The 26844-nt window shown below is 45.1% G+C and overlaps 1 protein-coding gene and 1 long non-coding RNA gene across 5 annotated transcripts in view; one reads left to right on the top strand and one right to left on the bottom strand.

Moving 5' to 3' along the window:
- The window catches only part of LOC130113312 (spectrin beta chain, non-erythrocytic 1-like), a 126507-nt gene that overhangs the window by 94845 nt on the left and 4818 nt on the right, over positions 1 to 26844 (top strand). For all 4 annotated transcript variants that reach the window (XM_056280895.1, XM_056280898.1, XM_056280896.1 and 1 more), the window contains 8 exons: positions 221 to 465; positions 847 to 985; positions 1450 to 1534; positions 4974 to 5170; positions 7716 to 7822; positions 13204 to 13258; positions 15899 to 16101; positions 21442 to 21615. In XM_056280895.1, coding sequence (XP_056136870.1) covers positions 221 to 465; positions 847 to 985; positions 1450 to 1534; positions 4974 to 5170; positions 7716 to 7822; positions 13204 to 13258; positions 15899 to 16101; positions 21442 to 21615 — 1205 coding nt within the window. The remainder of the gene's footprint in view (positions 1 to 220; positions 466 to 846; positions 986 to 1449; positions 1535 to 4973; positions 5171 to 7715; positions 7823 to 13203; positions 13259 to 15898; positions 16102 to 21441; positions 21616 to 26844) is intronic.
- The window catches only part of LOC130113313 (uncharacterized), a 33888-nt gene continuing 9252 nt past the window's right edge, over positions 2209 to 26844 (bottom strand). The window contains exon 3 of the long non-coding RNA XR_008810276.1: positions 2209 to 2856. This is a non-coding gene — a long non-coding RNA (uncharacterized LOC130113313). The remainder of the gene's footprint in view (positions 2857 to 26844) is intronic.

Raw genomic sequence — 26844 nt, 5'->3', positions numbered from 1 at the left:
TTTATGACCAGTTAGGACCATGTGAGGACCATGTTAAGACCCTTTTAGGACCATGTGAGGACCATGTTAAGACCATTTTATAACCATTTTATGACCGTTTAGGACCATGTTAGGACCATGTTGGAACCATTTTAGGACCATGTTAGGACCATATTGAGAATTGCTTGTGGTGTTGAGCATCCACGGATGTCACAGTGTTTGACCCTTGGCCCCTGGGCAGGTGAGGCAGTTGCAGGAGGACGCCATGCGTCTGCAGTCAGCATACGCTGGAGATAAAGCAGACGACATCCAGCGCCGGGAGAGCGAAGTCATGGATGCCTGGAGGAGCCTACTGGAGGCCTGCGAAGGGCGCAGGCTCCGCCTCCTGGACACCGGCGACAAGTTCCGCTTCTTCAGCTTGGTCAGGGACCTTCTGCTGTGGATGGAGGACGTCATCCGCCTGATAGACGCCCAGGAGAATCCGAGGTACTACTAACCTTCAGCTAGCTGGCTAAAACTAAGACCTGGTAGACCACCGCCACATGTGCAGAACCAGACAACATGCATGAGTGCACGTTGTCTGTAGTATCCATATGTTATTATTTCTGCACTCATAATTACAAATATCTAATTTACTAAGGACTTCTGAAGGTTTCCTGTCAACCCTACCACCAAAACACATCCAGCTAGCGTCTAAGCTAGCTGAAGTCCACCAGGATTTACCTTGTTAGCTTGTAGATAGTTACTTACCAAGTTAACATGAGTAGTATTCACACACGCATTCAGCTGTGTTGGTTCATGCAACTGTTTATCACATCACAGATGTCTGAAAACTTATGTTGTGTGTGTGTGTGTTTGTGTGTGTAGAGATGTGTCATCAGTAGAGCTGTTGATGAATAACCACCAGGGCATCAAGGCAGAGATTGACGCCCGCAACGACAACTTTACTTCCTGTATTGAATTGGGCAAGGTGCTGCTAGCACGGAAACACTATGCATCAGAGGAGGTAGGGGGCGCTGAAGAACACTTCTAAAACATTACTACACACAGACAGTACACTGTAGTAATTTAAGGGACACTGGCAGATGAGAACCCAGGTGCACGACTTGGAGAATGGCCAGTGTAGGTCACAAAACATTTTACTTTGGTCAGAAGGCAGACAGAGGTCAGAATACCGGGAACACAGTTCACTGTGAGAGCAGACCAGGAGCAGGCAGAGCAGACCAGGAGCAGGCAGAGCAGACCAGGAGCAGGCAGAGCAGACCAGGAGCAGGCAGAGCAGACCAGGAGCAGGCAGAGCAGACCAGGAGCAGGCAGAACAGACCAGGAGCAGGCAGACAGGAGAACAGGTCCAGACACAGTGCAGGTTACCAGGGAGTCAGTTCAGCAGCTGACTACAGTACACTACATTTTACACGTTGTACTGCCCCCTAGTGTTCATAAATACATTGTGGCATGTGTACTTCTCAGATTAAGGACAAGTTGCTGCAGCTGACGGACAAGAGGAAAGAGATGATTGACAAGTGGGAGGACAGATGGGAGTGGTTAAGACTGAGTAAGAGTCATCATTTTTATTATACTGTTTATCATACTGGTATATCTGGCACTAAACACCACATAACAACAGTAACATGAATACTTTACACTGTGTATACTTTCTTGCAAACACTTTTTACACAAATTTAAATATATTCATCATAGTATACTTTCTGTATACTCCCAGATCCTTAACTTTTTATTTTTTTTATTCCTTTCTACTTGTTGTTCTACCTGCTTTTTGCAATTTCTGAGGTTGCCACAAAAATCATTTCACTTCTTATTGTACTTGTACAAGAAATATGTGAATAATAAACCTTTGAATCTTGATTGTACTGTCTTTCCTCCTGCTCCTCCTCCTCCTCCTCCTCCTTCTTCTTCTTCTTCTATTATTATTATTATTCACAATACATGGCCTTTCGTGAACTATGGCCTACACAGCCTTAAGAGAAGATGTGTAGGCCATAGTTCTCAGCTACACTCTCTCACACACTATTTAGCCCTGTGATGGCCTGGCGGCCTGTCCAGGGTGTGTCCCCCCCCCGCCTGCCGCCCAGTGACTACTAGCTGGGATAGGCTCCAGCATCCCTGCCACCCTGAGAGCAGGATGGGTGGTTCAGATAATGGATGGATGGATGGATGGATTATTATTCAGTTATTATCTTTCTAAAAAAAAAATAGGGGCCATCCACGGTGGTGTAGCGGTCTAAGCATTGACTTTGTGTCGATGCAGTTGCCCACTGGGGACCGGGGTTCGCGCCCCGGTCTCGTCAGGTCCGACTATGGCCGGACTCGGTGAAGCAGCAGTAATTGGCAGCGCTGTCTTGGGGAGGGGGGTGGAGTCGGCTTGTGTTCATCACATGAATGTGTCTCTGTGTGTGTCGGAAAAAGCAGTGGTTCGGCCTGGAGTCGCCTTGTCACGAAAGTGGGGAGGCGTCTCCTTCCAGACTGCCGACCGGAGAGATGCAGTTGGCGAACGCATGCAGTACGAGGGTGGGTGTTTGAACTAAAATACAGATCGATTGGCCACTAAATTGGGAGGAAAAGGGAAAAATCAGAAATAAATTAAAAAAAAAAAAGGTGGCATGGTGGCCCAGTGGTTAGCACTGTTTCCTCATAATAAAAAGGTTGTGGGTTCAAATCCCAGACCATCCCAGGTCCTTTCTGTGTGGAGTTTGCATGTTCTCCCCGTGTCTGTGTGGGTTTCCTCCGGGTGCTCTGGTTTCCTCCCACCATCAAAAAGACCTACATGTTAGGGTTAATACTCCTGTCTGCCCCTGAGCAAGGCTTGGGATAGAAGAAGTGGAGTTGGTCCCTGGGTGCTGCAGCTGCCCACTGCTCCTATACAATAGGATGGTTACATGAGGAGAACACATTCACTGTAACAATACACATTCACTGTAACAATACCTACACTTCACTGTAACAACACACCTCACTGTACACAGTCACTGTAACAATACACATTCACTGTAACAATACCTACACTTCACTGTAACAATACACCTCACTGTACACAGTCACTGTAAAAATACACATTCACTGTAACAATGCACTTCACTGTAACAATACACATTCACTGTAACAACACACCTCACTGTACACAGTCACTGTAACAATACACATTCACTGTAACAATACCTACACTTCACTGTAACAATACACCTCACTGTACACAGTCACTGTAACAATACACATTCACTGTAACAATGCACTTCACTGTAACAATACACATTCACTGTAATAATACACCTCACTGTACACAGTCACTGTAACAATACACATTCACTGTAACAATACCTACACTTTACTGTAATAATACACCTCACTGTACACAGTCACTGTAACAATACACATTCACTGTAACAATACCTACACTTCACTGTAACAATACACCTCACTGTACACAGTCACTGTAAAAATACACATTCACTGTAACAATGCACTTCACTGTAACAATACACATTCACTGTAACAACACACCTCACTGTACACAGTCACTGTAACAATACACATTCACTGTAACAATACCTACACTTCACTGTAACAATACACCTCACCGTACAGTCACTGTAACAATACACATTCACTGTAACAATGCACTTCACTGTAACAATACACATTCACTGTAACAATACACTTCACTGTAACAATACCTACACTTCACTGTAACAATACATCTCACAGTACACAGTCACTGTAACAATACACATTCACTGTAACAATACCTACACTTCACTGTAACAATACACCTCACTATACACAGTCACTGTAACAATACACATTCACTGTAACAATGCACTTCACTGTAACTATACGTACACTTCACTGTAACAGTACACCTCACTGTACACAGTCACTGTAACAATGCACTTCACTGTAACAATACACATTCACTGTAACAATACGTACACTTCACTGTAACAATACACCTCACTGTACACACTCACTGTAACAATGCACTTCACTGTAACTATACGTACACTTCACTGTAACAGTACACCTCACTGTACACAGTCACTGTAACAATGCACTTCACTGTAACAATACATCTCATTGTAACAATGCACTTCGCTGTAACAATACACATTCACTGTAACAATACACCTCACTGTACACAGTCACTGTAACAATACACATTCACTGTAACAATACCTACACTTCACTGTAACAATACATCTCACTATATACAGTCACTGTAACAATACACATTCACTGTAACAATACCTACACTTCACTGTAACAATACACCTCAGTATACACAGTCACTGTAACAATACACATTCACTGTAACAATACACATTCACTGTACACAGTTACTGTAACAATGCACTTCACTGTAACAATACACCTCACTGTACACAGTTACTGTACCAATACACATTCACTGTAACAATACACATTCACTGTAACAATGCACTTCACTGTAACAATACACCTCACTGTACACAGTTACTGTACCAATACACATTCACTGTAACAATACACATTCACTGTAACAATGCACTTCACTGTAACAATACTATGACAAAGTAAAGTTGATTTCTCCTTTCTTTCTTATTACTAATAACTACTACTGCACATTATTACTGACATACTCTATATTACTGACATTATTACTAATAACTACTATGGCACATCATGACTGTATACTATACATAACTGACATTATTATTAATAACTGCTGCTGCACATTATTACTGATATACTATATATTACTGACATTATTACTAATAACTAGTACTGCACATTATTACTGATATACTATATATTACTGACATTATTACTAATAACTACTACTGCACATTATTACTGACATACTATATATTACTGACATTATTACTAATAACTACTATGGCCCATCATGACTGAATACTATACATAACTGACATTATTACTAATAACTACTACTGCACATTATTACTGATAATGATTATTACTTCTCCCTGTTCGCTCAGTTCTGGAGGTCCACCAGTTCTCCCGAGATGCCGGGGTGGCGGAGGCATGGCTGATGGGTCAGGAGCCATATCTATCCAGCAGGGAGATTGGTCAGAGTGTCGACCAGGTGGAGAAACTCATAAAGAGACACGAAGCCTTTGAGAAGTCTGCCGCTACCTGGGAGGAGCGCTTCTCCGCGCTGGAGAGACTGACTACGGTGAGCATCAGGAGACAACACACCAGGGATCAAATTCACCTGATATACTAGAATATGAATTCACAATACATGTTACCATGACTACCACTGTCTACAGTACTCGTGTTATAGCTGTTGCCTGGTGGATGGGGCTTGGCAATATATCAATATTATATTGATATCATGATATACGACTAGCTATCATCTGGGATTTTTTGGATATTGTAATATCGTGATATGTTATTATGAAGTGTTTGGCGAAGGAGAAGGAGAGGGGGAAGGCATGTCCAGAGGCAGCGAGAGGGGAGGAAGGGTAGGAGTGTGGAGGTGAGAGTCAGAACTTTGAATGTTGGCACTATGACTGGTAAAGGGAGAGAGCTGGCTGATATGATGGAGAGAAGAAAGGTAGGCATACTGTGTGTGCAAGAGACCAGGTGGAAGGAAGGGGAGTAAGGCCAGGAGCATCGGAGGAGGGTTCAAACTCTTCTACCATGGTGCAGATGGGAGGAGAAATGGGGTAGGGGTAATTCTGAAGGAAGAGTATGTCAAGAGTGTGCTGGAGGTGAAGAGAGTGTTGGACAGAGTGATGAGTATGAAGCTAGAAATCGAAGGTGTTTTGATGAAGGTTATCGGCACATATGCCCCACAAGTTGGGTGTGAGATGGAAGAGAAGGAAGAATTCTGGAGTGAGTTGGATGATATGGTGGAGAGGGTACCCAAGGAGGAGAGAGTGGTGATTGGAGTGGACTTCAGTGGACATGTTGGTGAAGGGAACAGAGGTGATGAGGAGGTATGGTGCCTGTTATCATGTTTTCCCCGTCTACTCTGTTCATTACGGTAAAATTGGGTCCCCTTTGACCCTGGGGTGACAGGTGGGAAGTTTGGTGGATAAAATGGTGGTCACGGAGAGGTGAAGAAGAGAGTGCAGGCAGGGTGGAGTGGGTGGAGAAGAGTGTCAGGAGTGATGTGTGACAGAAGGGTATCAGCAAGAGTTAAAGGGAAGGTTTACAAGGTGGTAGTGAGACCAGCTATGTTATATGGTTTGGAGACAGTGATGAAAAGACAGGAGGAGGAGCTGGAGGTGGCAGAGATGAAGATGATAAGATTTTCATTGGGAGTGATGAAGAAGGACAGGATTAGGAACAAGTATATTAGAGGGACAGCTCAGGTTGGACGGTTTGGAGACGAGGTGGAAATGGATGATCCGCTGTGGCGACTCCTAACGGGAGCAGCCGAAAGTAGTACTGGAAGTAGTTTTAGTAGTAGTAGTAGTAGTTATTATGAGGTGTTGTCTCTCCCTGGTTTTAAAGGCTGCGTTACAATGAAGAGATGCAGTTTTCTGAACTTACTAGAGTCTTCTGGTTGTTGTAGTATTTGTCTCTACCTGTTTGGACATCATATCCATTTCTTGAGTTTTTATCAGAAAGGTCATTGTGTAAATGTGTTGTGAGAGCACCAGTAGTACCTCTACAACACTGTGTAAATGTGTTGTGAGAGCACCAGTAGTACCTCTACAACATTGTGTAAATGTGTTGTGAGAGCACCAGTAGTACCTCTACAACATTGTGTAAATGTGTTGTGAGAGCACCTGTAGTACCTCTACAACATTGTGTAAATGTGTTGTGAGAGCACCAGTAGTACCTCTACAACATTGTGTAAATGTGTTGTGAGAGCACCAGTAGTACCTCTACAACACTGTGTAAATGTGTTGTGAGAGCACCAGTAGTACCTCTACAACATTGTGTAAATGTGTTGTGAGAGCACCTGTAGTACCTCTACAACATTGTGTAAATGTGTTGTGAGAGCACCAGTAGTACCTCTACAACATTGTGTAAATGTGTTGTGAGAGCACCAGTAGTACCTCTACAACATTGTGTAAATGTGTTGTGAGAGCACCAGTAGTACCTCTACAACATTGTGTAAATGTGTTGTGAGAGCACCTGTAGTACCTCTACAACATTGTGTAAATGTGTTGTGAGAGCACCAGTAGTACCTCTACAACATTGTGTAAATGTGTTGTGAGAGCACCAGTAGTACCTCTACAACATTGTGTAAATGTGTTGTGAGAGCACCAGTAGTACCTCTACAACATTGTGTAAATGTGTTGTGAGAGCACCAGTAGTACCTCTACAACACTGTAAATGTGTTGTGAGAGCACCAGTAGTACCTCTACAACATTGTGTAAATGTGTTGTGAGAGCACCAGTAGTACCTCTACAACACTGTGTAAATGTGTTGTGAGAGCACCAGTAGTACCTCTACAACACTGTGTAAATGTGTTGTGAGAGCACCCGTAGTACCTCTACAACATTGTGTAAATGTGTTGTGAGAGCACCAGTAGTACCTCTACAACATTGTGTAAATGTGTTGTGAGAGCACCAGTAGTACCTCTACAACATTGTGTAAATGTGTTGTGAGAGCACCAGTAGTACCTCTACAACACCAGTATTGAGGTACTTGGTCATAAACATGGTGACGTTGGATTTAGTCCATATGCACCAGTCCTGCTGGTGCACGCTGATAACAGTACCGTGTGTCCTGGTGTGTTGTTGTTCTTGTTGTTGCAGCTGGAGTTGTTGGAGGTGAGGAGACAGCAGGAGGAGGAGGAGAAGAGGAGACAACCTCCGACCCCAGAGCGTGTCCTGCTCCAGGAAGAGGATGTGCAACTTCAGAGGTAGAAAACAAATGGCAGGGAAACAACAATTTCCATCGTTGTGTCTATATGTGTGTTGTAGTGTTTGCACTCCATCAGTCACCGTCAGACGGAGCAGTCTGCTGTGTGTCTCTGAAGACGTCTGCCGAAGACGTCTGTTGTGTGTCTCTGAAGACGTCTGGTGTGTGTCTCTGAAGACGTCTTCTGTTTGTCTCTAAAGAAGTCTGCTGTGTGTCTCTAAAGAAGTCTGCTGTGTGTCTCTGAAGACACCTTCTGTGTGTCTCTGAAGAAGTCTGCTGTGTGTCTCTGAAGACACCTTCTGTGTGTCTCTGAAGAAGTCTGCTGTGTGTCTCTGAAGACTCCTTCTGTGTGTCTCTGAAGAAGTCTGCTGTGTGTCTCTGAAGACTCCTTCTGTGTGTCTCTGAAGAAGTCTGCTGTGTGTCTCTAAAGAAGTCTGCTGTGTGTCTCTGAAGACTCCTTCTGTGTGTCTCTGAAGAAGTCTGCTGTGTGTCTCTGAAGACACCTTCTGTGTGTCTCTGAAGAAGTCTGCTGTGTGTCTCTAAAGAAGTCTGCTGTGTGTCTCTGAAGACACCTTCTGTGTGTCTCTGAAGAAGTCTGCTGTGTGTCTCTAAAGAAGTCTGCTGTGTGTCTCTGAAGACTCCTTCTGTGTGTCTCTGAAGAAGTCTGCTGTGTGTCTCTGAAGACACCTTCTGTGTGTCTCTGAAGACGTCTGCCGAAGACGTCTGTTGTGTGTCTCTGAAGAAGTCTGCTGTGTGTCTCTGAAGACACCTTCTGTGTGTCTCTGAAGAAGTCTGCTGTGTGTCTCTGAAGAAGTCTGCTGTGTGTCTCTAAAGAAGTCTGCTGTGTGTCTCTAAAGAAGTCTGCTGTGTGTCTCTAAAGAAGTCTGCTGTGTGTCTCTGAAGAAGTCTGCTGTGTGTCTCTAAAGAAGTCTGCTGTGTGTCTCTAAAGAAGTCTGCTGTGTGTCTCTGAAGAAGTCTGTTGTGTGTCTCTAAAGAAGTCTGCTGTGTGTCTCTGAAGACACCTTCTGTGTGTCTCTGAAGAAGTCTGCTGTGTGTCTCTGAAGAAGTCTGCTGTGTGTCTCTGAAGACACCTTCTGTGTGTCTCTGAAGAAGTCTGCTGTGTGTCTCTGAAGACACCTTCTGTGTGTCTCTGAAGAAGTCTGCTGTGTGTCTCTAAAGAAGTCTGCTGTGTGTCTCTGAAGACTCCTTCTGTGTGTCTCTGAAGAAGTCTGCTGTGTGTCTCTGAAGACTCCTTCTGTGTGTCTCTGAAGAAGTCTGCTGTGTGTCTCTGAAGACACCTTCTGTGTGTCTCTGAAGAAGCAGAAAAGTGCCGGCGACATCACCAGTAGACAGTCCGTTTACCGCCATCTTTATACGGCATACCGGGGCTTCCCTACAGTGGTTGTGTGTACCGGTGTTGGTCACATGTTCTAGTGCGGTGCAATCTGAGTCCGTGTGGCCCGCTGAGTGTGTAGCGGTACACCAGGAAGCAAGGTTGTGGTTTTCACATTCAAAAATCCAAGATGGCGGCGCGCTGGAGGCAGCGGCTACTGCGGCTCCCTGTTCAGGGTTGTGTTTTCTTTGTTGTTTCAAATCAAATCAAATCAATTTTATTTGTATAGCCCAATATCACAAATTACAAACTTGCCTCAGTGGGCTTAACAGCAACACAACATCCTGTCCTTAGACCCTCTCATCGGATGAGGAACACCTCCCTAAAAAACCTTTAACAGGGAGAAACACTAGGAAGAAACCTCAGGGAGAGCAGCAGAGGAACTAAAACGTGTTTATACGTTAGTGTGAAGTGTATTTACAAGTGTAGGTCGTCCTGAGCTCTTCTACAGCCATCAGGACCTGTTAAACCTCAGAACGGATTACTCACTTCCCTCCACCATCACGGACAACTCCCCATCCATATTATCCGCTCACCGGCCTCGCAGTGGAAACGCTGCCCCCTGGCGGCAACGTGAACAGAAGAGGGGGAAGCGAGGCGGGCTACATGCTAAGCTAAGTAGCGCTCCCTTCAAAGCTTCCCTCCCCAGCATCTTCATGGCTAATGTCCGGTGGTTAGCTAACAACATGGAGGAGATGAGACTCAGGCTGTCCTCTCAGAAAAGGCTGCAGAACTGCTGTCTGCTGATGTTTACGGAGACTTGGCTCAACAGCAACATGGCGACTCGAGTCGAGCTAGCGGGCCGCACAGCCTTACGTGCCGACAGGACAGCGGACTCCGGCAAGACCCGCGGAGGAGGTTTGAGTATTTATGTCAGTAACTCTTGGTGCAACAATATAAAGATGGTTGAAAGGCATTGCTGTGCTGATCTGGAGCTCCTTATGATTCAGTGCAGGCCTTTTTACCTGCCCAGGGAGCTAACGGCCATTACCATCGCCGCTGTATACATCCCCCCCCCCCCACATGCTAATGCTAAGGTAGCACTTAAGCAGCTACAATGTGCCATCAGCAGACAACAGACCCAACACCCAGACAATGCCTTTATCATAGGTGGTGACTTTAATCAGGCTAACCTCAGGGCTGTATTGACCAAATTCCATCAGCATGTCTCCTGCCCCGCTAGGGGACAAAACACCCTGGACCATCTCTATACAAACATCAAGGACTCATAAAAAGCTACTCCCTGCCCCCACCGGGGGCATTCTGACCACCTCTGCCTGTTCCTGGTCCCAGCCTACATAACCCTAATAAAACGAGTCAAGCCAGCAGTAAAGACAATCACTGTCTGGGCAGAAGGAGCAGTCTCTGAACTCCAGGACTGTTTCGACAACATAGACTGGAGTATTTTTGCACATTCAGCTACCCATGGCTCCCATATAGACATTAATGAACAGACATCTGCCATACTAGCCTACGTTAACTTTTGCACTGAGAGTGTCACAACAACAAAATCAATCTGCGCCTTTCCAAACCAGAAACCCTGGATGACCAGTGAGGTCCGGCAGCTGCTGAAAGTCCGGGATGCAGCGTTCAAGTCAGGTAACTGTGAGGCCTACAGCACGGCCAGATCCAACCTCAAAAATGGCATAAGAACAGCCAAACATAAATACTCCCTACGAATAGAGGACCACTGTCACAATAACTCTGATCCTCGGCAAATGTGGCAAGGCATTCAGTCTATCACAGACTACAAAAACTCCAATAGCGGTCCCACTGTCCATGATGCCTCCCTGCCAGACAAGCTAAATCATTTCTATGCCCACTTCAACAAGGACAATACTGACCCGGCCACAAAAATCCCCAGCCACCCAGAAAACCAGGTGCTCAGTCTGTCAGTCGCAGAGGTCAGAGAATCACTGCGCAGAGTGAACACACGGAAGGCTGCCGGACCGGACGGCATACCGGGTCAGGTCCTCCGGGAATGTGCCGACCAACTGGCTGAGGTCTTCACAACTATATTTAACCTCTCACTGTCCCAATCCATAGTCCCGACATGCTTTAAGACCACCTCTATCATTCCTGTCTCCAAGAAACCAACATCCACATGTCTGAATGACTACCGACCCATAGCACTCACCCCCATTGCCATGAAGTGCTTTGAAAGACTGGTTCTGGCTCACATCAAGAACATTATCCCCCCCACATTCAACCCACATCAGTTCACCTACCATACCAGAACGTCTACAGAGGATGCCATTGCCACTGCCCTGCACTTTTCTCTGACCCACCTTGAACTTAACAACATATACATCCGGCTGCTGTTTATAGATTATAGCTCTACCTTCAACAATATCATCCCCGCCAAACTAACCACCAAACTCCTCTCCCTTGGCCTCAACCCCTCCCTCTGTAACTGGATCCTGGACTTCCTGACCAACAGACCTAAGTCTGTTAGGTTAGGTGACCACACCTCCTCCACCCTGAACCTCAGCACAGGTGCCCCTCAAGGCTGTGTTCTGAGCCCCCTCCTTTTCTCCCTCTTTACCCACAGCAGCCTGCCAACTCACCCTTCAAATGTTATAGTTAATTTATTTATTTTCATTTTCTATTTAACCTTTATTTAACCAGGAGGATCCTGTTGAGATTACAAACCTCTTTTTCAAGGGAGACCTGGCCAAGATAGGCAGCAGCAATTAGAAAGCACAGTTACAAAATCACAAAGTTGCAAAATCACACATTTGAACTTACACATAGTTAAGTTTGCAGATGACACCACAGTCATTGGCCGTATCACCAACAATGACGAGACGGCCTACAGGGACAAGATTCAGCACCTCATGTCATGGTGTACTACCAACAATCTTGTCCTCAATTTGCAGAAGACGAAGGAGGTGATTGTGGACTTCAGGAGGTCTAGAAGCTGCAGCCACTCCCCCATACACATCAATGGGGTGGAAGTGGAGCGTGTTTCCAGCTTTAAATTCTTTGGAGTCCACTTCAACGAGGACCTTTCCTGGACATTAAACACCCAGGCCCTTGTGAAAAAGGCCCAACAGCGCCTGCATTTCCTGAGGAGGCTGAGAAGCGCCTGTCTACCCCCCAAAATTCTCACCAACTTCTACCACTGCACCATAGAGAGCATCCTGACCATCTGCATCTCAGTGTGGTACGGCAACTGCACCTCAGTAGACCAGAAAGCTCTGCAGCGGGTTGTCAAGGCGGCCCAGCATATCACCGGTACCCAGCTCCCAGCCATAAAAGACATTTATCACAAACGCTGCCTTCGAATGGGTCTGAGCATCAGCAGAGATCCCACCCACCCCAACCGTGGACTGTTCTCCCCCCTGTGCTCTGGGAGGCGCTACAGGAGCCTCAGAGCCCGCACTACCAGGCTCAAAAACAGCTTCTTTCTACAAGCTGTTGCCCACCTGAACCTGGCTACCCACTGAATGTCTGTAGATATTTTAAATATTTTGTACTCCAGCTCTTTTTTAACTTATTTTAGCTTTTGGTCTTCATGTGTGTATATCTTGTACTGTGTTTGCTGTGTTTGTCTGTGACTGTCTTGCACTGTTTGCTGAAGCCACAGCCCTCATTTCATTTTTAACAGGTGCCTGCACATTGTTTTTAATGCCAGTAAACTGAATTGAATTGACTTGAATTGAAATGCCCCTCAGTGATCTCAGAGACACATGTATGTACAAGTTCTGCTACGTTTCAGAGACGCACATCAGACCCCTCAGTGTTATGCTGCTAATGGACTGTTAGCTCTGCTTTTAACACACAATGACTTGGTTTAGTGGCATGTCAAGATCCAGCCTGGTCCAGTCCATTCTGTATGGTGCTAACTCTCTGTCTGTCTGTCTGTCTGTCTGTCTGTCTGTCTGTCTGTCTGTCTGTCTGTCTGTCTGTCTGTCTGTCTGTCTGTCTCTCTCTCATCTCTCTGTCTGTGTCTCTCTGTCTGTCTCCCTCTCTCTCTCTCTCTTCAGGGAAGGGGAGCTGATCCTTCAGAATGGATTTCCATCTGATCAGGACTCTCCCAAGGTAACACAGTACTGTTACTTCTTAACTATGTGATCAGTTCATCTGTTTCATTCAGTCAGAACCCCGTCACTTACTTACTGACACATAATTTGGAGTGTAGACGGTGAACACTAGATATCTCAAACTGATCTAGGAGATTTGCTTCTTGGTCTGATGGGATACTGTCTGACTGAAGCTGCTTTCAAAAGTCCATTCATTATCATTGTCAGAATTATTCTTGACAATAATCTGATGACTTTTATTCAAAGTATCACCGTTTGGTAAAGTTTTTGTAAGTCGTACTTGGTCTTGAGTGTACAACTTTTACAGAATATCGACTTAGGCTTGCGTTCACTAGGGGTTTCACAGACCAGTCAAGTAATCGACTATCAAAATCACTAGTGGACACTGTGCATAGTCGTGGACTAATCAATACCACTAGTGGACACTGTGCATAGTCGTGGACTAATCAAAACCACTCGTGGACACTGTGTATAGTCGTGGTCTGTTTGTTCATCTGTGGTTTTCGCACTGGGCAGGAATAAAGCAGTGGCAATGCACTGACAGCAGATATGCTGCTGGGGGCACTGTGGGTAGGTGGACATAACTTTGGTTGTTGTCGAACACCGATTTGTTTGAACCATCATTATCTATGTTTGCCATGTTAACGAAACAGAATGTCAGGTATTGAGAGAAGGAAAGACTCCCACTGTCCCTGTGTTTCATTTTATCAAGTGACCATCTTACCTGATGACTGATGACTAACATCTTACCGGATGACTAACATCTTACCTGATAACTGATAACTAACATCTTAACTGATAACTTAACATTTTACCAGATAACTGATGACTAACATCTTAACTGAAAACTGATAACTAACATCTTACCTGATAACTGATAACTAACATCTTAACTGATGACTAACATCTTAACTGATAACTGATAACTTCCATCTTAACTGATAACTGATGACTAACATCTTAACTGATAACTGATGACTAACATCTTAACTGATAACTGATAACTTCCATCTTCACTGATAACTGATGACTAACATCTTAACTGATAACTGATGACTAACATCTTACCTGATAACTGATGACTAACATCTTACCTGATAACTGATAACTAACATCTTACCTGATAACTGATGACTAACATCTTAACTGATAACTTATGTGAGTTTTACATGTAACATGGTGGCTTATGTGAGCATTCCATGTAACACGATGGCTTATGTGAGCTTTACATGTAACATGATGACTTATGTGAGCTCTACATGTAACAGGGTAGCTTATGTGAGCTTTACATGTAACATGGTAGCTCATGTGAGCTTAACATGTAACATGGTAGCTTATGTGAGCTTTACATGTAACACGATGGCTCATGTGAGCTTTACATGTAACACGGTGGCTTATGTGAGCTTTACATGTAACATGGTGGCTCATGTGAGCTTTACATGTAACATGGTGGCTCATGTGAGCTCTACATTTAATATGGTAGCTTATGTGAGTTTTACATGTAACACGGTGGCTTATGTGAGCTTTACATGTAACACGGTGGCTTATGTGAGCTTTACATGTAACATGGTGGCTTATGTGAGTTTTACATGTAACATGGTGGCTTATGTGAGCTTTATATGTAACACGATGGCTTATGTGAGCTTTACATGTAACATGGTGGCTCATGTGAGCTTTACATGTAACATGGTGGCTCATGTGAGCTTAACATGTAACATGATGGCTTATATGAGCTTTACATGTAACATGGTGGCTCATGTGAGCTTTACATGTAACATGGTGGCTCATGTGAGCTTTACATGTAACATGGTGGCTTATGTGAGTTTTACATGTAACATGGTGGCTCATGTGAGCTCTACATGTAATATGGTAGCTTATGTGAGCTTTACATGTAACACGGTGGCTTATGTGAGTTTTACATGTAACATGGTGGCTCATGTGAGCTTTACATGTAACACGATGGCTTATGTGAGTTTTACATGTAACATGGTGGCTCATGTGAGCTTTACATGTAACACGGTGGCTTATGTGAGTTTTACATGTAACATGGTGGCTTATGTGAGCTTAACATGTAACATGGTGGCTTATGTGAGCTTTACATGTAACATGGTGGCTCATGTGAGCTTAACATGTAACATGATGGCTTATGTGAGCTTTACATGTAACATGGTGGCTTATGTGAGTTTTACATGTAATATGGTGGCTTATGTGAGCTTTACATGTAACATGGTGGCTCATGTGAGCTTAACATGTAACATGATGGCTTATATGAGCTTTCAGGTTCATGTTTCTTGTTTCCACTTTAATCATGAATGCATTGGGAGGGTCGAGTAGAAGTTCAATTCCCTCACAGTTTCATGGTGAGCGGTGAGAAGTCAACACTGGTGGACGTCTTGTGTGAAGAATGAACAGAATAGAAGTTACAGACTATTTGAAGCTCCGCCCACCTTCACACCTACTCACACCTGGCTAATCACTTTGGAAAGTGGGTGGAGGTTTCAGAACGTCTGTTTCAAAATTCACAAAGAAATGCCAGGTCCTGACAGGAAGGGTCACATAGCTTCTTTTCTGACAAGCTGACCAGCACTTTTATCAACCTATCACTCTCTCTCTCCCTCTCTCTCTCTCTCTCCTGCAGGACACAGAGGGAGATGAACTGGTGAACGGTGTGGAGGAGAACAGCCCCCCACCCTCCCCCACTTCAGGCAGGCAAACCAAAGGCAGCCTGTCCACCACGCTGCCCTCCAAAACCCAAGACTCCTCCTCCTCCTCCACACAGCTGGAAGGCTTCCTGCACCGCAAACACGAATGGGAGGGCCACAACAAGAAGGCCTCAAACAGGTAGTCCAAACACACACACCACGATACTTGTGCCCCTGCTTGCACTTCAATAATGTCCTGGAATTTTAATCCAATCCTACTAGCTTAGCACACACACACAGACCCATCCTCACAAACCATGCTCTGAACAACACTCACTGCCAGGTCACCGCCACGTCACTGCCAGGTCACTGCCTTGTCACTGCCAGGTCCCTCCCAGGTCACTGCCAGGTCACTATCAGGTCACTACCAGGTCACATCCAGGTCACATCCAGGTCACTGCCAGGTCCTTCCCAGGTCACTGCCAGGTCACTGCCAGGTCACTTCTAGGTCACTGCCAGATCACTTCCATGTCACTGCCAGGTCACTGCCAGGTCACTACCAGGTCACTGCCAGGTCACTTCTAGGTCACTGCCAGGTCCCTGCCAGGTCACTACCAGGTTACTCCCAGGTCACTGCCACATCACTGCCAGGTCATTTCTAGTTCACTGCCAGGTCACTGCCAGGTCATTTCCAGGTCACTGCCAGGTCACTCCCAGGTCACTGCCAGGTCAGGGTCGGCTGCACAGCAGGGGTGTGAGTGGTTCTTGTCTGATCAGCCTTGATGACTCATGACCCCACACCCCGCCATTTTAACTCCACATACATACACAACACAAGCACACATTAAACACTGAGACTAGCGGGAAGGGCAGGATGTCGGTGTGGGTGGGTGGGAGGCTGGGAAGCCCCCCTGCCCAGGTGATTCACTCTGTCCTTGGTGCTGGGTGGTGCCCTCCCTGCTGTATACTGGCAGGGCTGTGGTAAGCACTGCCAAGTGCTTTCCGGGGTCCCTGGGTGGTGGCTCGTCCTTGTGGGTCGTGGGGCGGGGGTTGACTGTCGCACTTGTTACCGCTAAGTGAGTTTTCTGTGATGGCATTGTAGGGGTGGTGGGGCAATGCCTGGCTGTCCATGGGCACTGGAAGTGCCCTGGGGGCTTTGCTGTCAGGTGGAGTGGGTCAGGTGTATTCAGGTACATGGGTGTGTGCTCGGTGCATGCGGCTGGATGGGGCATCTAGCCAGCAGCGGTGCAGCTGGTCCTACCTCTGCCTGGCGATGCGTCAGTCTGTCAGTTGTGGGGCCCGGCTCCAGGCCGGCAGTCTGTGCTTGAGGTTTGTGGCTTGGGTCCCACGCCTGTGGGTGAGCCTTGGGCCTTCGCCTGGGGGTTGTTGGTTGGGGTGTGCCTCAGGGGTGTGGGCCTGGCTTGTGCTTCTGGGGACTGGTTTGTGCTCCTCAGGGATGTGTCATGGGGTGTCTGCACAACTGCAGGCCCATGGGTGCTGTAGAGCCCGCCTGCTTCTTGGAAGCACTACTATAAACTGCAAATGTCAGACCCCAGAATGTAAAGAAACTAATCCCTTAAACTCCGAGGTGGGAACTACACATACACATACACACAAACGTACTGCTAGCATCACACATACCTCACATGCACACACACACACACACACACACACACACACACACACACACACACACACTGCTAGCATCACACACACCTCACACACACACACACACATATATACTGCTACCATCACACACACCTCACATACACACACACATACACACTGCTAACATCACATACCTCACGTACACATACACACTGCTAGCATCACACACACCTCACATAAACACACACACACACACACATACTTTGGTGTCCATTGAAGTCGATGATGACGTCTGCACTGTGGGGAGCAGCGGTCAGCACTGGTGGTGCTGGTGCCACTTCATGTGGCTGTGGAGGCCGATGCAGGAGGAGCAAACTGTGATGCAGGAGCCGCACACTGTGATGCAGGAGCCGCACACTGTGACGCAGTAACCGCACACTGACGCAGGAGGAGCACAGGAGTTGGGTGACTAGTGGTGCAGTTCCAGTGGCACGCTGATGGAGGTGCTTATTCCACTCATTGCATCTCCTCATACAGCTGCAGTCAAAGTTATTCAACCCCCATTGCATATTAGATTTATTGGCAAAATGTAAATTTTTTCAGCTGTTTGCAATCAGCAAATTACACAATAACAGTTTAAATAGTTCAATAAAACTAATATTACAAGGGTTTTATCCAAATTGAACACAAAGTGTTAGTTTTAATGACTACTGCAGTCTCAAAATTATTCAACCCCCTGAATAGAATCCCTCATAAGAGCAGACATTTGCAAATCAGGTGTTGTCTCAAGCACATCTGATGCAACTAATCGAGGGCTTCATTAGTTGCATGACTTGCATCAGGTGTGCTTGAGATAGAACACATCAAATACCTGGACTGGCTTGGGGTTTGTTGATGGTGACATTTGATTGCATGTTAGAAATATGGCTAAGACAAGAGAATTGTCCAAAAAGTTAATAGAAGAGATCATTACCTTGCACAAACAAGGCAAAGGATACAAAAAGATAGCAAAGGCACTGACTGTTCCTAGAGATACAGTTGGAAGCATAGTTCGCAAGTTCAAAGTTAAAGGAACAGAGGCTACACTACCTGGACGTGGCAGAAAGAGGAAGCTATCAACGGCTGCCACAAGATTCCTGAGGAGGCAGGTGGTCAAAAACCCTCGAGTGACTCCAAAACACCTGCAGCAAGACTTGGTGGCAGCAGGCACGGAGGTTGCAGTTTGCACAGTAAGGCGCATACTAAACACTGAAGGGCTCCATGCCTGAACTCCAAGACATACACCACTACTGACCCAAAAGCACAAGAAAAGTCGGCTCCAGTATGCTCAAAACCATATAAATAAGCCAAAGAGGTCTTGGGATTCTGTTCTGTGGAGCGATGAAACAAAACTGGAACTTTTCGGGCCTATGGATCAGCGGTATGTCTGGAGGAGGAAGAATGAAGCATTACGCTGAAAAGAACACCCTACCTATAGTGAAGCATGGCGGTGGCTTGGTGATGCTCTGGTGCTGTTTTGCTTCCTCTGGCACTGGAAACCTGCAGCGTGTGGAGGGCAAGATGGATTCAGTCAAGTATCAGGAAATTCTAGGAGAAAACGTCATGCCATCTGTGAGGAAGCTGAAGCTTGGGCGTCATTGGACCTTCCAACAGGACAATGATCCCAAGCATACCTCAAAGTCCACCAAGGCTTGGTTTCAGAAGAAGTCCTGGAAGATTCTAGAGTGGCCGTCACAGTCACCTGACTTGAACCCCATAGAAAATCTCTGGTGGTATTTGAAGAAGGCGGTTGCAGCACGCAAACCCAAGAATATTAGGGAACTGGATGCCATTGCCCATGAGGAATGGGCTAAGATTCCTCAGGAACGCTGCCAGAAGCTGGTGTCTGGCTATGCATCATGTTTGCAGCAGGTCATAACAGCAAAAGGGCGCTCTACTGAGTACTAAAGATGCTTGTCATGAAGGGGTTGAATAATTTTGAGACTGCAGTAGTCATTAAAAGTGGCATTTTGTGTTGAATTTGGAGAAACCGCTTGTAATATTAGTTGTGTTGAGCTATTTAAATTGTTCCTGTTTGATTTGTTTATTGCAAAAAGCTGACAGTTTGTAAATTTTGCCAGTAAACCTAATTTGCAGTGGGGGTTGAATAATTTTGATGGCAACTGTATGTGCCTTTGTGCAGGCTGTGTCGATGTTTTGGCTGACTCTGGCAACATCAGCCTGCCACGTGGGCCTGTGGACGGCAGTGGCTTTGGCTTCTAAGTCATGAGGTTTGACTGCACACCGCTTCACCAGGTCTTTACTGTAGTCCCTGTAGCGCTTCTTTGGACCACCTGCAGACTGCTTTACATCTTTAAACTGCCCATAGAGCATGTGCCAAGGGAGGGAGGAGGCACTAGCCAGGCATGTGCCGAGGGAGTGAGGGAGGCACTAGCCAGGCATGTGCCAAGGGAGGCACTAGCCAGGCATGTGCTGAGGGAGGGAGGAGGCACTAGCCAGGCATCCTGATGATGTGTCCAGCCAGCGAAGGTGACCTTTAGCAAGGAGGTCTTGAGTGCAGCTTCAGTCATCTCTGAAGAGGACTGGGGAGCGCTATCCTCCCAGGATAAGTGTAGGAATTCACCGGAGGTAGTAGATGTGAAAGGCCTCAAGATGCTAGATGTGACTCCTACTATGTGGGGTCCACGTCTCAGAGCCGTACAGGAGGGTAGGGATGCAGGCTGCGTTGTAGACGGAGGTTTTAGTACTGGCTTTGATGTTACTGTTTTCGAAGACCCTGGTCCAGAGGCAACAGGGGCTTTGCTGAGGCAGGTGTCTATGTCGTGGTGGAGTGAGCAGGTGGAGGAGGTCACAGAGGTTCAAGATTGAAGAGAGATTTATTTGTTGTACATGTACAACAACAGTGAAATGAGGATTGCGACAACCTTGACAACTGTGCAAATAAGCAGTATAAAGATAAAGTGAAGAGAATAGTATGAAGCAGTAAACAGGACAAAGTCATGGAGTATCATACACAAGGCATGCCAGAGAGACTATCTAGTCATAATAAAAATCAAGTCAGTTATGCACACAGTTGATTGTGTCTGTAGGAATGCCTGACCAAGCCAGAGGTAACACAGGGATTCAAACCGGCGATCCCCATGTTGATAGGCAACAGAATAGACCACTACGCCACCCAGGGTGTCTCCTGCCTTCCGCCCAATGACTGCTGGTATAGGCTCCAGTATCCCCGTGACCCTGAGAGCAGGATAAGCGGTTTGGTGGTGGACAGGCAGGTGATGTGATCGTGGATGGACTGTATGGTTAGTAGACACTGGGGACACACTGATTGGCTGAAGGCGGTGTAAATGGACAGAGCGATGGTGTGAAGGGGCGTGTCCCTTACAAGCGCTGGTGTGAAGGGGCGTGTCCGTTACATGCGCTGGTGTGAAGGGGCGTGTCCCTTACCAGCGCTGGTGTGAAGGGGCACGCCCCTTACAAGCGCTGGTGTGAAGGGGCGTGTCCCTTACAGGCGATGGTGTGAAGGGGCATGCCCCTTACAGGCGATGGTGTTAAGGGGTGTGTCCCTTACAGGCGATGGTGTGAAGGGGCGTGTCCCTTACAAGTCCAGTCTAGAAATAACCCCAGCTGTTGATGTGATGCTCAAGCGTTTTTGATGTGACAGGAAATCAGAAAGAGGAACGACAGCATGGTGCTCAGGCAGTAAGCGTCTTGCCTCACAGACAGGATGTGCATGTGTGTTTCCTGTCACATCAGGTCCAGCTCAGCTCTACAGCCTGAAGAAGTTTGTCTTCACAAACACTTTCAACACTGTGACGTCTGCAGTGAGCTCAACACACTCACTGTCTGCAGATAGACATACATGTACTGATGTGTGTGTGTGTGTGTGTGTGTGTGTGTGCGTGTGCATGTGTGTGTGATTGATTGGCAGGTCATGGCACAACGTGTACTGTGTGATCAACAACCAGGAGGTTGGTTTCTATAAGGACAGTAAGACGGCGGGACAGGGCGTGGCCTACCACAACGAGGTGCCAGTCAACCTGAAGGACGCCGTGTGTGACGTGGCTTCAGACTACAAGAAGAAGAAATACGTCTTTAAACTCAGGTTGGTATGGCAACACAGTCTGTCAGCTGATGCTCTCAGCGTTAAAGACCAAGGAAACAAGCCTCCATTCACCCCGCCCCCCTTTGCTTACTGTTGCTATGTCCAATTAACTGTCAAGATGAGCTCTGCGGGCATCAGAGCAGTGTAGCGCTCTATTCCGTTGCCTAGCAACATCTTTATTAGTTTGTTACCAGCTCTCACGTCTTCACTAGTTTGATACCAGCTCTCACGTCTTCACTAGTTTGATACCAACTCTCATGTCTTCACTAGTTTGATACCAACTCTCACATCCTCACTAGTTTGATACCAACTCTCACGTCTTCACTAGTACCAGCTCTCATATCTTCACTAGTTTGATACCAACTCTCATGTCTTCACTAGTTTGATACCAGCTCTCATGTCTTCACTAGTTTGATACCAGCTCTCATGTCTTCACTAGTTTGATACCAACTCTCACATCCTCACTAGTTTGATACCAACTCTCACGTCTTCACTAGTACCAGCTCTCATATCTTCACTAGTTTGATACCAACTCTCATGTCTTCACTAGTTTGATACCAACTCTCATGTCTTCACTAGTTTGATACCAGCTCTCATATCTTCACTAGTTTGATACCAACTCTCATGTCTTCACTAGTTTGATACCAGCTCTCATATCTTCACTAGTTTGATACCAACTCTCATATCTTCACTAGTTTGATACCAGCTCTCACATCCTCACTAGTTTGATACCAACTCTCATGTCTTCACTAGTTTGATACCAACTCTCATGTCTTCACTAGTTTGATACCAACTCTCATGTCTTCACTAGTTTGATACCAACTCTCATGTCTTCACTAGTTTGATACCAACTCTCATATCTTCACTAGTTTGATACCAACTCTCACATCCTCACTAGTTTGATACCAACTCTCATGTCTTCACTAGTTTGATACCAACTCTCACGTCTTCACTAGTTTGATACCAACTCTCATATCTTCACTAGTTTGATACCAACTCTCATATCTTCACTAGTTTGATACCAGCTCTCATATCTTCACTAGTTTGATACCAACTCTCATGTCTTCACTAGTTTGATACCAACTCTCATGTCTTCACTAGTTTGATACCAACTCTCATGTCTTCACTAGTTTGATACCAACTCTCATATCTTCACTAGTTTGATACCAACTCTCACATCCTCACTAGTTTGATACCAACTCTCATGTCTTCACTAGTTTGATACCAACTCTCACGTCTTCACTAGTTTGATACCAACTCTCACATCCTCACTAGTTTGATACCAACTCTCATGTCTTCACTAGTTTGATACCAACTCTCATGTCTTCACTAGTTTGATACCAACTCTCATATCTTCACTAGTTTGATACCAACTCTCATATCTTCACTAGTTTGATACCAGCTCTCATATCTTCACTAGTTTGATACCAACTCTCATGTCTTCACTAGTTTGATACCAACTCTCATGTCTTCACTAGTTTGATACCAACTCTCATGTCTTCACTAGTTTGATACCAACTCTCATGTCTTCACTAGTTTGATACCAACTCTCATATCTTCACTAGTTTGATACCAACTCTCACATCCTCACTAGTTTGATACCAACTCTCATGTCTTCACTAGTTTGATACCAACTCTCACGTCTTCACTAGTTTGATACCAACTCTCATATCTTCACTAGTTTGATACCAACTCTCATATCTTCACTAGTTTGATACCAGCTCTCATATCTTCACTAGTTTGATACCAACTCTCATGTCTTCACTAGTTTGATACCAACTCTCATGTCTTCACTAGTTTGATACCAACTCTCATGTCTTCACTAGTTTGATACCAGCTCTCATATCTTCACTAGTTTGATACCAACTCTCATATCTTCACTAGTTTGATACCAGCTCTCACATCCTCACTAGTTTGATACCAACTCTCATGTCTTCACTAGTTTGATACCAACTCTCATGTCTTCACTAGTTTGATACCAACTCTCATGTCTTCACTAGTTTGATACCAACTCTCATGTCTTCACTAGTTTGATACCAACTCTCATATCTTCACTAGTTTGATACCAACTCTCACATCCTCACTAGTTTGATACCAACTCTCATGTCTTCACTAGTTTGATACCAACTCTCACGTCTTCACTAGTTTGATACCAACTCTCATATCTTCACTAGTTTGATACCAACTCTCATATCTTCACTAGTTTGATACCAGCTCTCATATCTTCACTAGTTTGATACCAACTCTCATGTCTTCACTAGTTTGATACCAACTCTCACGTCTTCACTAGTTTGATACCAACTCTCATGTCTTCACTAGTTTGATACCAGCTCTCATATCTTCACTAGTTTGATACCAACTCTCATATCTTCACTAGTTTGATACCAACTCTCATGTCTTCACTAGTTTGATACCAACTCTCATGTCTTCACTAGTTTGATACCAGCTCTCATATCTTCACTAGTTTGATATCAGCTCTCACATCCTCACTAGTTTGATACCAACTCTCACATCTTCACTAGTTTGATATCAGCTCTCACGTCTTCACTAGTTTGATACCAGCTCTCACATCCTCACTAGTTTGATACCAGCTCTCATGTCTTCAGTAGTTTGATACCAGCTCTCACATCCTCACTACTTTGATACCAGCTCTCATATCTTCACTAGTTTGATACCAGCTCTCACATCCTCACTAGTTTGATACCAGCTCTCACATCCTCACTAGTTTGATACCAGCTCTCATGTCTTCACTAGTACCAGCTCTCATGTCTTCACTAGTACCAGCTCTCATGTCTTCATTAGTTTGATACCAGCTCTCACATCCTCACTAGTTTGATACCAACTCTCATATCTTCACTAGTTTGATACCAACTCTCATATCTTCACTAGTTTGATACCAGCTCTCACATCCTCACTAGTTTGATACCAACTCTCATGTCTTCACTAGTTTGATACCAACTCTCATGTCTTCACTAGTTTGATACCAACTCTCATGTCTTCACTAGTTTGATACCAACTCTCATGTCTTCACTAGTTTGATACCAACTCTCATATCTTCACTAGTTTGATACCAACTCTCACATCCTCACTAGTTTGATACCAACTCTCATGTCTTCACTAGTTTGATACCAACTCTCACGTCTTCACTAGTTTGATACCAACTCTCATATCTTCACTAGTTTGATACCAACTCTCATATCTTCACTAGTTTGATACCAGCTCTCATGTCTTCACTAGTTTGATACCAACTCTCATGTCTTCACTAGTTTGATACCAACTCTCACGTCTTCACTAGTTTGATACCAACTCTCATGTCTTCACTAGTTTGATACCAGCTCTCATATCTTCACTAGTTTGATACCAACTCTCATATCTTCACTAGTTTGATACCAACTCTCATGTCTTCACTAGTTTGATACCAACTCTCATGTCTTCACTAGTTTGATACCAGCTCTCATATCTTCACTAGTTTGATATCAGCTCTCACATCCTCACTAGTTTGATACCAACTCTCACATCTTCACTAGTTTGATATCAGCTCTCACGTCTTCACTAGTTTGATACCAGCTCTCACATCCTCACTAGTTTGATACCAGCTCTCATGTCTTCAGTAGTTTGATACCAGCTCTCACATCCTCACTACTTTGATACCAGCTCTCATATCTTCACTAGTTTGATACCAGCTCTCACATCCTCACTAGTTTGATACCAGCTCTCACATCCTCACTAGTTTGATACCAGCTCTCATGTCTTCACTAGTACCAGCTCTCATGTCTTCATTAGTTTGATACCAGCTCTCACGTCTTCACTAGTACCAGCTCTCATATCTTCACTAGTTTGATACCAGCTCTCACATCCTCACTAGTTTGATACCAGCTATCATGTCTTCACTAGTACCAGCTCTCATGTCTTCATTAGTTTGATACCAGCTCTCACATCCTCACTAGTTTGATACCAGCTCTCACATCCTCACTAGTTTGATACCAGCTCTCATGTCTTCACTAGTACCAGCTCTCACGTCTTCACTAGTTTGATACCAGCTCTCATGTCTTCACTAGTACCAGCTCTCATATCTTCACTAGTTTGATACCAGCTCTCACATCCTCACTAGTTTGATACCAGCTCTCACATCCTCACTAGTTTGATACCAGCTCTCATGTCTTCACTAGTACCAGCTCTCATGTCTTCATTAGTTTGATACCAGCTCTCACGTCTTCACTAGTACCAGCTCTCATATCTTCACTAGTTTGATACCAGCTCTCACATCCTCACTAGTTTGATACCAGCTATCATGTCTTCACTAGTACCAGCTCTCATGTCTTCATTAGTTTGATACCAGCTCTCACATCCTCACTAGTTTGATACCAGCTCTCACATCCTCACTAGTTTGATACCAGCTCTCATGTCTTCACTAGTACCAGCTCTCACGTCTTCACTAGTTTGATACCAGCTCTCATGTCTTCACTAGTACCAGCTCTCATATCTTCACTAGTTTGATACCAGCTCTCATATCTTCACTAGTTTGATACCAGCTCTCACATCCTCACTAGTTTGATACCAGCTCTCACATCCTCACTAGTTTGATACCAGCTCTCATATCTTCACTAGTTTGATACCAGCTCTCACATCCTCACTAGTTTGATACCAGCTCTCACATCCTCACTAGTTTGATACCAGCTCTCACATCCTTACTAGTTTGATACCAGCTCTCATGTCTTCACTAGTACCAGCTCTCATGTCTTCATTAGTTTGATACCAGCTCTCACGTCTTCACTAGTACCAGCTCTCATGTCTTCATTAGTTTGATACCAGCTCTCACATCCTCACTAGTTTGATACCAACTCTCACATCCTCATTAGTTTGATACGAGCTCTCACGTCTTCATTAGTTCAAGACACCTAGTGGACAATATGTTGTGTAAACCCCTTCATGCACACACTCAGTAGCACAGTAAAACACCTAGTGGACAATCTGTTTTGTAAACCCCTTCATGCACACTCTCAGTAGCACAGTAAGACACCTAGTGGACAATATGTTGTGTAAACCCCTTCATGCACACTCTCAGTAACACAGTAAGACACCTAGTGGACAATATGTTATGTAAACCCCTTCATGCTCACTCTCAGTAACACAGTAAGACACCTAGTGGACAATATGTTTTGTAAACCCCTTAATGCTCACTCTCAGTAACACAGTAAGACATGTAGTGGACAATATGTTGTGTAAACC

This window comes from Lampris incognitus, chromosome 5 (assembly GCF_029633865.1).
Source record: "Lampris incognitus isolate fLamInc1 chromosome 5, fLamInc1.hap2, whole genome shotgun sequence".
In the NCBI taxonomy this organism is placed as follows: Eukaryota; Metazoa; Chordata; class Actinopteri; order Lampriformes; family Lampridae; genus Lampris; species Lampris incognitus.
This window is presented reverse-complemented; position numbering and strand designations above follow the sequence as displayed.